The following is a 12273-nucleotide window of genomic DNA, read 5'->3' on the forward strand; positions in this document are numbered from 1 at the left end:
GGAACTCTGTTGGGATTCATGAGTCGATGATGTTACAAAGTTTCAAAGAGATTTCTCTACTAGAGTGAATGGTAGATGTGTGCTTCTCTAGAGGCCCAGGCCCACAAGCTAGCTGCTTAGCAACTCAGGTAGAAAAAATGCCTACATAACGATTCAAGGAGATTCTCTGATGACAATAAAAGCTTATTTCGATGGTCGAAGAGTGTAAACAAATAGCTCAAAGGCTTTCCTCAAAGGATCAAGTTGGTTTAAGTCCACTAGGAAGCGGGAAAGGAACTTTGCCATAGACTGGTTGATGAACAAAGGGAAACTTTGAGAGGAGAGCTACCTCCATGAGGTCCCCTGTGATTTAAGATTCATAGCTTTCTTGGATATGGTGGGGAGGGCTATGTTGCACCTCTGTTAAACTTTCTTCCATTGTATCAAAAAAAGAAAGCTCAAAGTCTGAACTGCATCATTTTTTTTCTTTTTTGACCATAAACTAAACGATTGACATTAACAACCACATAATTAAACTGATAGCTTATAGTCTTGTAGAAGCCAAATAAACATTCAAGCACTATAACCTTTGGCAAAAGATACATTCAAGCACTATAACCTTGGGTCAACGGGATCCACACCGCGGACAGGGGTCTGCTACAAGTAGCCCTACATGATGTTGCCGCCATTGCATCCTCTGAAATTCCATTGTTGCAAATGTTTGGAAATGCACAAATGTGCCTCATCCCATATTGAGTCAATGACTCGCAGCGAAGCTCAAACAATCAGACCATTGCTTTTAGGCAACCCCAGTCATCAACCAAGGGAAACCCAGATGGCCTCACTTCATTGAGGATGGAAGCAACTCTTTCTATTCGAAATATAATATTGCCAATTTGTTTAAAACTACCATCATCAAAGTTGAAGGTCATTTCCAGAATTGTGAAGTAGATATCTTCTTTAAAGGGTAAGTGAAAGCTTAGTTTTATTGTTTTTGACAAAGATTTAATCAGGTTTCCCACCATTCTCCATCAATATTCTCCTCTACTCTTTTTGTTTTGTTTTCTTCTACTATGAAACCGCTACTTGTTACGAGGGCTGAGAATGGATTTGCATACGTTGGCATTGACGACGACATTGTTGCTCTGTTACGAGGGACATTCCAACGAAAGCAAAAAAAAACCTACGAAGTGATGATGTGTCCTAACAAGGGTATTTTTATGATTTAAGGCCACGCTTGTTTGAGATGTAAATGAGAATCGGGGTAAACTATACACCCCATGTTAGATAGTGTATGCCCTTAGCTCCAATCAGATTGATGTATAGATACATTTATTGTAAATGAATAAAAATACATTATTGTTTTAATGTTGGCATTGGTATGTTTCTATGTAATTACCCCTTAAACTAGACACTTATGAGACTCGTGTTAGTCTAGAATGTTCTCACTCGTTAGATAGATTTAGGGAGTTTATCCTACCAAGGCTAACATTAATGTGCTGCTAAAGAAGTTGGAGTAGCTTGTCTCAATTGTTAGGGTTAGACCTAAAGCACATGTAGTGTGTTTGGATGAAACAATGAACCCAAACCATTTTCCAATTATGCCCTAGACCTTAGAGATTGATGGGAAAAACTGGAAAGTTACACATAACCCCTAAACTTGATTATGGTACTGCACTAGGTGTTGGATTGGACTGTCTTTGATATGCCAATCAGTGAGATCCATTAATGGTCAAAACTTGGGTATGTTGGGGTAGTCTGAGAATTCATCTAAATGAGTGATCATAGTTATAGGATTTGCCCTTTTGTTAGAAAAAGTGAATGATATTACACTCTTTCTTCTAATGGAAACCTAAACTACCGATAGGGCTTACACATTAATGTTTTATGACAAATGTTTGAAAAAGGTTATAACTCCCAGGATCCATCCGAGTGGAGAGTGTGACACTACACCTTGTAGCCAAGGGAGAGGTCATTCCCTGTTAGGCAGTGTTTGATCATTATGAGCCTAGAGGTTTAGTATAAGAGACCATTACATGGCTAATTATCTAATGGGCTTTATCTTACCTAAGTCCATTATTCTTAGATCTTCATAGGATGGTTGAATTCAATGATCATTTAAGTGTAAATGTTGGACTCATATTGAGCCCATAGTGATGTGTTCAGGGGTCCACTGCGTTTAGTAGTGAATTCGGCCAAGCCTTTTCTTAGAGGTTGGGTCGAACCCATGTGAACTTATGTGAGGTCATTGTGGGGTCCCATGCCATACAAATCAGCCTTAAGTTGATCATGTAACACCCTTGGGTCGTGAACCTTATAGCTGATGAGCCTAAGGCCCATTATTAATATGATTAATTAAGCAGTTGTCATGTGCCATGGGACGAATCTGGATTTGGCTCTAGGTATGGAGCTTCTAATTTTATAAGAAGATAAGGTATATCTCTAATTAGAGTCCAGATCTAATTTAAATCTAGATTATCCCCTAATTAGATTAGGAGATAGTTCTATAAGAGATTATAAAAGAGGAGGGGGCGGACCAGTCCATGACAACTTCATATTTTAGTAGTTGCTGGTTCTCTTTGATCCCTTTTTTCTCCCAGTTTTTCCTTGTTTGACATCAACTATCTAGGATTGATATAGCTTAGTTTTCTCCTCTAATTTTTGTGAGAAAAATTCAGGGGATATCAGGCTCATCATCCTCAATTCGATTCAAGCAGTTGGATCTCAGTTTTGTAGAAAATTATGTTGTTGAACCAACTTTAGGAATACACTATGCCTTCTTTAGTGGAGGCTGGTTTTAGGACTAATTTTGGTGTGAACTTCCACCTTGGGATCTGCACTTGTGATATCTATATCAGGTATACATCTTCCTCTTTGTTTGGTTTCAAATCTGATCCGATTCAGTGCAAGATCATTCCTGAAAAATACAGTTTTTCAAAACATAGGGAATTTGATTCCCACAAGGATTAGGAAATTTTTGAAATTTCGCACAACCATCTAGCATGGCTCGACCATTCATATGATGGATCTTAACCCTTCCAACACCCTGGTCCAATTTTGTAGGTGTTTGATAGAGGTGTTATAATACACCTCGTAAATCGGTCTAAAAATTCATCAATGTTAGTATTTTCCTCGAAAATTGGTGAAAAGTTTACATCGATAAAATTGATGTAAAACTCCATCTCCTTTAAACTTGATGAAACTTCTCTCTCTCTCCATATGAAAACATGGCCTAAGGCTTTTGTCCTCTCATACTTTTCTCCTTGAAGAAACCAAACCGGCGAGAACACGAGCAACCGTCGCCCTCATTGGTCGTCTCTTAGATTCTTAGCGGAGAAAACTAAAACAGATGAGAACATGAGCAACCATCACCAACAATGGTCGTCTATTAGATTCTAAGCGGAGAAAACTAAAACCGATGTGAATACAAGCAACTGACATCATCAATTATTGTCTCTCATATTCTAAGTGGAGAAAACTAAAACTGGAGAAAACATGAGCAACCACCATCATCAATGGTCGTCTCTCAGATTCTGAGCGGAGAAAACTAAAACTAGAGAGAACACGAGCAACCGTTGCCAATGATGGTTGTCTCTCAGATTCTGAGAGGAGAAAAGAAATCTTTGATCAATCTCCTCCCCCAATTCTCTCTCTCCCTCTCACTCTCTCTCTCTCTCTACCTTTTTGGTAAATCACCCACTACAATGAACCAAAAAATAGAGTAACCTCCATTTACATTGATGTAACCAATCAGGACAAGTGTAAATGGGCACCCTCTTTCTCTCTCTCTCTCTCTCTCTCTTTATATATATATATATATATATATATATATATATATATATATATCCCTTTCTATCTCTCTGATAAATTTTCCGTTGCAACAAACTAAAAAACAGAGTAACTTCCATTTACATTGATGTAACCAAACAGGACGAGTGTAAATGTTTACAATAGCTAGTCCGTATTTTACAATTTCACTAAACCATCGCGTCTTAAATCCATCGGTGTAAAAGTGCATTTGCACTGGAAACAAATGCAGCCTAAAAGAATAAGGATGAGCATCAATTATAAAAATTTGAGGCATGTGCTTGTGTCATTAGCTTCCTCAAAATTTTCACGATATGGGTTTTATTTTGAAAATTTAAGGAATAATTGTTGGTAAATTTAACATTTTGTTGTTTTCCGTTAGTATGTCAATTGTCAGAAATAGTGGGGATAGATTAAGACAATATGTAAACAGTAATGATAGAGTTAGTCAATTAGCTAAACCATAAGGGTAGTTTAGGGAATTTGCCTTTTTTTTCACTCTCATGAGCCCCAAAACCTAAGAGTTCGGATATGTTGACCACAAGATGCAAAATGCATCCTGGCCACAAGGCACTACAGCTGTACATCGAGAACATTTGTGATTGTGGTGTCTTGTGGTCAGCTTCTTGTGAATAGCAGATCCAACAGCATGAGTCAACATCCGATAATTACCCTCTATGCGCATAAATTTATTTTTAATTCCTTAGTGAAAGTTAGGGGTGGCAACGAGCTGAGCTTTTCACGACCTGCTCGAGCTCGACTCGTGAAAAGCTCGGCTCGGCTCGGTTTCAACTGAGCTCGAGCTCGAGCCCAATTTATAGGCTTGATTAATAAACAAGCCATGCTCGAGCCTAATAGAGCTCGACTCGTGAGGTTTGCGAGCATATATATATATATATATATATAATTTTTTATTTTTATAAAATATTTTTTCTCAAATCGAGCTCGAGCTTATGAGTTTTTGACTCGAGCTCAACATTCTAGCTCGAACCGAGCTCGAGCCTTATACAACTTTGGCGAGCCGAGCTCGAGCCTCATACTATTCAGCTCGGCTCGGCTCGAATCCACCCCTAATGCAAGCTAAGGGTTTGAGTGTACAGTTTAAGACCTTAGCCAAGTTAGGTAGCCCCTTAGGTTGCTTTTTGTTTAAAAGAAAGGGAAAGGAAAGGTGGGGAAACTTAGGTCAAAGGTAAGGAAACCTAGGTTAAAATTTCTAATTACCTTTCTAAAATTAGGTTTCCCTACCTTTCCTTCCTTACCCTACAACCTAATGCCCTTCTTAAGGCCCCATTTGTTTTACATGAAATAAGAGGGGAAAGTTGGTAAATGGGAATCATATGTAGTGCTCTTTTATTGGTAAGTTCTGGACCGATGATAAAGTTAGTTTCCTTGTTGATCACTTAGCTCTCCTAAGTGAGTAAATAACTTTTCCACCTAGAGAGAGTTTATAAACATAATGGGTTAAGTTTGTCCATTCTAACATTGTCTTTTTATGGGTGAAAAGATCATTTTATAACTTACCTGAGAATCAAAAGAACATGAGTAAGTGAAATTACCCGGTATTTCACAAAAAAAAAAACATTTACTTGGATAAATACATTTACCCAAATAAGTGATCTTTTCAAAAACAAACATAGCCTAAGTGATATTGGATATTACCTAAAACTCAAATTCAATTAATGCCAAGCAAAAATATTATAAAATTTTAATAGGGTGGCAGTTGGGCTGCAATTATCTCCATGAGCGGGTAACCTTGGAGCTAGGGGTGTCAATCAATCGGTTTTGGTTTGGATCCAATCTGATCCAAACCTTATCAAGCCGGATTTGGACAGTCCATTATAGTTATTGGATTGGGCCAATCCAAAATAAATTGGTCTATATTTTTATTGGTTTGAATTGGACCTAAACCAAATTTCCAATAATCCAGTAATACTTTTATTAAAACTAAAGACTTTTACAAGATAGCATAAAATCACTTTTATGAAAATACTTTTACAAAAGCACTTTTATAAAAGTAAGTATGAAAAATATTTTTATGAAAGCACTTTTATAAAAATACTTTTATGAAATTATTTTTACAAAAGTCATTTTATGAAAGCACTTTTATAGAAGCAGTTTTATAAAAACACACTTTTACACGAAAGCACTTTTATAAAAGTACATTTACAAAATCACTTCTATAAAAGTACTTTTATAAAAGCACTTCTGCAAAAGTACTTTTATATGCACATCTATGGAAGTATTTTTCAAAAAGTACTTTTACAAAAGCACTTTTATGAAGTACTATCAACAAAATCCTTTTGTAAAAGCACTTTTATGAAAATACTTATTATCAAAGCACTTTTATAAAAATGCATTTTCAATGCCAAATGTGCTTTTATATAATTTTTGATATTTCATTCGGTTTAGATTGGATCCAATCCAATCCATTTACATTTTAATGGATTGAATTAAATTTGGACTGAATTGGGTTAATCCATTTGTAGGTGGACTCACATTGGACTGGATCGGGTTGGACCAAATCCAGTCCAATTGACACCTCTACGAAGGCCGGCCATCTAAGCTACCTGGAAGTCCGCATGTCATCAGGATCTCTTTTGCTAGATGACTCCTAAAGTGGATAAGAGCAACCATCCCACAAAATGGAACATCAAATAATTTGTCCGTTAACGCAACTTTAACAAATTTTCTTTTCAATATCAATATCCATTCAAACTTCCGTAAAACTGCTACAATAGAAGAGAACAATATAGTGATACACATTATAAAAACTGCTTTTAAAATGTAATTGCGACTCCCACCCTCTTCTTGCCACTCAATGGCCATTGGAAGTTCTTTTCCGACGCCTCCCTGTTTCAATTTAATGTGAACATATACATCAAAGTGAGATCTAATCACGTACATATCAAAATCAATGACACATTCTATTTTATAATCATTATTTTAAAAGGCTGTTGAGGCAAGGCCAAATGCCAAAGGCCTAAGTCTCGAGCTGAGGGTAAGATAAAAAGCCTGGGCCTTTGGCCTTGAGTTATTTGATACAAACGCTTTGGGCCTTTGGCTTCAAAATATTCTAGGCTTTGGGCCTTAACTATTTGGTATGCTAATGTTAAATATGAAGTTTATATGTGATTAAAAAAGAATTTAAGAAAAAAAGAATGTTTTGTTTTGTATACATCTATATATATGAACAATAAACTTGTTTTTTTGTTAATATTCTTCATTGTTCATGCTTTATTATTGACCACTTGCCCACTTACCCTATATTTGATGATCTATTTTGCATTATATAGGTGGTCATTCTTTACTAATGCATACACATACAAAAAACGAAATGAGAATGCTTTACTCTTAAAACATAGTTGATTCATACCCCTGAAAGGTTTGACTATATTATTTTATTCTAATGTTTAGATTTTAGGGAAAAACTTCTATTGTTCATGATTTATTATTGCCCACTTGCCCACTTACCCTATATTTGATGATCTATTTTGCATTATATAGGTGGTCATTCTTTACTAATGCATACACGTACAAAAAACGAAATGAGAATGCTTTACTCTTAAAACATAGTTGGTTCATACCCCTGAAAGGTTTGACTATATTATTTTATTCTAATGTTTAGATTTTAGGGAAAAACTTCTATTGTTCATGCTTTATTATTGCCCACTTGCCCATTTACCCTGATCTATTTTGCATTATATAGGTGGTCATTCTTTACTAATGCATACACGTACAGAAAACGAAATGAGAATGCTTTACTCTTAAAACATAGTTGGTTCATACCCGTGAAAGGTTTGACTATATTATTTTATTCTAATGTTTAGCTTTAAAGGAAAAACTTCTATTGTTCATGCTTTATTATTGCCCACTTGCCCACTTACCCTATATTTGATGATCTATTTTGCATTATATAGGTGGTCATTCTTTACTTATGCATACACGTACAAAAAACGAAACGAGAATGCTTTACTTTATTATTGCCCACTTGCCCATTTACCCTGATCTATTTTGCATTATATAGGTGGTCATTCTTTACTAATGCATACACGTACAGAAAACGAAATGAGAATGCTTTACTCTTAAAACATAGTTGGTTCATACCCGTGAAAGGTTTGACTATATTATTTTATTCTAATGTTTAGCTTTAAAGGAAAAACTTCTATTGTTCATGCTTTATTATTGCCCACTTACCCTATATTATTGCCCACTTGCCCACTTGCCCACTTCTATTGACTATATTATTTTATTCTAATGTTTAGATTTTAGGGAAAAACTTCTATGTTAAGATTCTAACCATGCAATGCTCAAAGTATCAATACAATATGCTATTGTATCTTGGGGGTACCGATATCTATTTTTAAAGTATCGATACAAACGATTGATACCACAGCCAATAAAACAACAATCAAATTAGTTAGGGTTGTCAACGGGTCAGTTTGGGGTCGGAATAAGGTAGAACCGGTCTCAGAACCGATAGGAGAACTCGTGGACCTGAAACCAACCCAGACCCTTATAGGGTTTGGAATTCTGGACCCAGAACCGAATCAATTGGTTCTTGCGACAATCGGGTCTAACCCGATGGACCAGATTTTGATATGTATGCTAATAATACCCCTGCTAAAAAATGCAATAAAAACCCTGTGAAAACCTAAAATGCAACGAAAACCCTGCAAAAAACAATAGAAAGAACCTGCTAAAAAGGAAACCAATAAAAAAGAATAATAAATTAATAACTGTATTTTTCTATACAGTATATATATATATATATATAATATAGAGAGAGATCGGATTGGGTCCAACTCGGTTCTGGACAAGGTGGACCTGGTTTCGACCCGATAATAATTGAGAATTTTTTTAAGAACTGATCCATCAGGACAAGTTCTGGAACCAGAACCGCCCCAATCGGTCCGGTTCCATTGGGTCTATCGGGTCTGACCCGACCCATTGACAGCCCTAAAATTAGCTAATCCGCTCCGGTCAATAGGTCAGGTTTGTTGATTAATTCTTCGATTGGAATACAGTTATAATGAAAACTAAATGCAATAGCCCTTCCATAACTTGGAAGAAACAAAGAAAAAGTTAATCCGAAATGATTCTCTGTTTTTTTTTTCTTTTTTTGGGTCATTACTTATACACCCGCTATAGTTTTAGATATATACAAAAACTATTCTCTAACTCTGAAACTCCCCTATAGTTTGCAACAACTAAATTAATCTTCCATTACGAACCATTTATGTTTTCATCTAGTAACCTTTTAAAATGAGTGGAAAATGTAAAGGGGCATGAGCTAATGTTTTTTTATTTTTTATTTTTTATTTCAAGAACATTCCTAATAATTTTTATGATAGTTAAACATCCTAAAAATTCTCATATCAATCTTCTGAAACAAAACCCGCTTAGATGATGATAAGGAAGCATTGGCAGGCTGCAATTATGCCGAGTGGGAGATGATTTTTCTAAACTATGCCAAATGAGTAAATAACTTGATTGTAATATAACTTTGGGGCTTAGAAAAGAAAAACTAAACATAGAATAACCAGGAAGAAGCTTACCTGAAGAGCTCTTACTCCACAGAATTTGAGCATCTATGACAGAGAAGCGATTGTCATCTAGGCGTTTCCATGTTCTAATAGATTTGACGGCTCCCCAACTCCCATTGTCTGTTTTCTCTAACGTTGCTAGTACCACCCTTGCCCTCCTCGCCCATCCTGCCTTGCCATAGGCATGGTATCCAAATCCTCCAGCATAACAAAGATGTATACCCGTCAACTGCCCACAGAAGTCATTCAGGTGATCATGACCCGTAAAGACGGCCTTCACATCCCCTGCTTCCAACAGAGTGGGAAAGAAACCTGAGTTCACGGAAGCTGAACTGATACCTTCCTGTCTCACACCGGTGTAGTTTGACAAGTCCAACATAGCATATTCAGGCAATGGGATGTGAAAGTACACAAGCCCTGGAGCGGGTGTTTTCTGGGCCTCTGGTTTGTTCTTGTATGCTCCCTGCACAAAAATAAATAAATAAATGAGCAACAAAATGGAGTAACTGATGGGAGATATGGATGCGTACCAACATGCTTGGACAAGGGTCTACAATAAAGCAAGTATGTGCAGTGAAAGCTAATAATAAGATGAGAACGTTAAAAAAGGACATACCTGTAGCTTATAAGAAGTGCGTTGGAACCAAAGCTGCTGCGAGGGTTTGATCCAGCCATAACCAGGAACGAAAGGAACGGTGGAGTAATCTCCGCTGTCGAGGAAGTAGAGGTTGAGAACCGACTTGTTTTGGAGAGTAGAACCCTCAACCCCGCCTACCTCCAGGTTGTAGTTCCCGAAGCCATCGATGATGTGGGCCGGAGGATTGAGCCGAGACAAGGTGCCCTTCATGCCAACAATGTGTTTCATGACTCCTTCCCTGGATAGCGTGGATTCCTGGTCGTGGTTTCCTAGAATTGCAGCCCATGGGATTTTGGACGTGATCGCTGGGGCAAATGCCGCATTCAAGGATTTCACTGCATCCGTTGCGTCGAAGCCAAAGATGTTGTCCCCTGATTCAATAACTCGCCCGAGTCAACTCAGCAGCCAATAGCAGAGTTAAGGATTTTTCTTTCACTCTTCCAAAAAAAAAAATTCTTTCACCGATTCACTCAGCATGTTTATTGTTGCCTGCCTTTCCGCTTTACATCGCCTAGATGCTAGATCAGGCACTTTTTCCATTTTTTTAACAGTTTAAAATCTGGTCCACATTCTTGAGGGGTGACAGACACTAAGCCCTTCGAGTCCGGAATCTGTTATATTTCGTGGTTTTGTTTTTCATTCTTACTATCTCCTCGAAACAAATTTAAAATAGAAAATGGATCAGGTTTTTGAGTTTACTCTCTCATGGTTATAATGTAATTGTCAGCATAAGAACAGCACTACACTTTGTATCTATATCTCTTATGGGCTTGAGCAGCCAAATTATCAACTATCAAGTCATCGGCATCTATTTATCTGTTTATTTATTGTTCTAAATCCTTGAAAAGAAACAAAGGTATGTTGGGAGGAGTTTAAATTCAACGAGTATGAGAAAAGAAGACGAAAAGGTACCGGTGAAGGCGATGAGATCGGGATTCTCGAGTCGAATCATGCGCTCGAGGAAGGCGGTTGTGTTGAGATCGGAGCAGGTAGCCACCTGTTCCGGCAATACGTCTTCACAAAGTGTTGTTTTTCCATCAGCATAGTGCATATCTGCAACTTGTAGGATCTTGAACTCCCCATTTCGGCGGAAACGGAGCTGAGGAGTTGTTGGTGAAGCAAGGGCAGTATTTGTATATGGCTTTCCTGCGGCAGACAATACCGAGATAGGGTGAAAGCAGAGACAGATAAAGGGAAAGTACAAGTAGAGGTAGAGTGAAGAGCCACACAGGGAAGGCCAAGGTTTTGATTCCATGATCGCTGATTTTGCCTTTCTTGAAACAAAGGCACGAGATATGATATTCTCTCTCTCTCTCTCCCTTTTCAAAGGTATATTCTTATCTGTCAATTATTTAAAATATAATTCTTGCCGTTTAGATAAAAAGACTTTTTTATCCTTAATTATTCTTTAAACTTTTAAAACATGCCACTGTTTTGCAATTTTGCCACTTGAGCAAATCTTTTAAGTTGAAAGAGCTTTAATCTTTTAAGTTTTTCTCCACGAAAACAGTCGTGGAAAATTTTGAAATGGTTGTTTTGAAAACTTGCATCTAAATTGAGTCCTAAACTATATATTAACGCAGATAGTAAGCATTTTTGACCATCTGATTTGTAGAATAATTTCAAGTTGTAATAGATGCTTTTGCATTGTCCAATTGACAAAATGACAAGTCAGATTACTTGGTTGCATTCATCCAATTAGACTAAAACAAATGATACACATTTCGAGTTGATCGCATGCTTTTGGCACCACTGTCCAAGATTCAAAAACTGAAATTTCATTTGCTTGTACACCAGTCTATGGAGGCGACTGAAAGAAAATATTAAAGAAAACTAGTTATCTCCGTTCAACTTGAATAAAGATACTTCTGTTTCATTCTTTATTGAATTGAAGCAAATTCTGGAAAATGGTTGAAATGTCGTCTCCAAAATTCTGGTCTTTCGGTCTGAATGAAGTGTTCCATCTTTGATGTTGCCATTTTAATTTTCTCTAGTCTTGTGTGTTGACTAGTTAAGCTTCTTCCACATGCAAGGGACATGGAGGGCCACATTACTTTTCCCTCGAAAATGTTCTATTTAAATAATAATTCTATGATAAATGTGTGACACAAAAGTTGCCAGATGGCTTAGTTGGTAATACTCGATGGAAATAGTTTCCACTTGTTACTGACTTGAAAACTTGTGTGACCGTGAATTATTCGGAGGCTGTAAGATTTTGTTGTAGACATGGTTGTAGCAGATGCGGAGATTCCACTCCCAGGTCAATGTTTTTGATTGTCTAGACTCCACCCTTGGTGGGAGGTTAGG

The 12273-nt window shown here is 37.0% G+C and overlaps 1 protein-coding gene across 1 annotated transcript; it reads right to left on the minus strand.

Annotated features, from left to right (window-relative positions):
- Positions 1-6444: 6444 nt before the first annotated feature.
- PAP14 (purple acid phosphatase 14) lies at positions 6445-11292 on the minus strand. Its single transcript, XM_010242772.3, has 4 exons — positions 10879-11292; positions 9946-10337; positions 9342-9792; positions 6445-6636 (listed from the first exon to the last, which is right to left on the minus strand). The coding sequence occupies exons 1-4, from the start codon at positions 11219-11221 to the stop codon at positions 6602-6604; spliced, it is 1221 nt and encodes a 406-aa protein (XP_010241074.1). The 5' UTR covers positions 11222-11292; the 3' UTR covers positions 6445-6601.
- Between the last annotated feature and the right edge of the window lie 981 nt (positions 11293-12273).

The sequence above is a fragment of the Nelumbo nucifera genome, chromosome 1 (genome assembly GCF_055504915.1).
Source record: "Nelumbo nucifera cultivar China Antique chromosome 1, China Antique-T2T, whole genome shotgun sequence".
Lineage (NCBI taxonomy): Eukaryota > Viridiplantae > Streptophyta > Magnoliopsida > Proteales > Nelumbonaceae > Nelumbo > Nelumbo nucifera.

Bases quoted from the DNA above. Each gene is read 5' to 3' on its own strand.
- PAP14 (XM_010242772.3), bottom strand. From the start codon at position 11,221: ATGGAATCAAAACCTTGGCCTTCCCTGTGTGGCTCTTCACTCTACCTC. The intron at 9,793-9,945 runs GTATGTCCTTTT...ATTTTTGTGCAG, and splicing joins GCACTTCTTATAAGCTACAG to GGAGCATACAAGAACAAACC. The intron at 6,637-9,341 runs GTAAGCTTCTTC...AAATTGAAACAG, and splicing joins GTGGAGTAAGAGCTCTTCAG to GGAGGCGTCGGAAAAGAACT.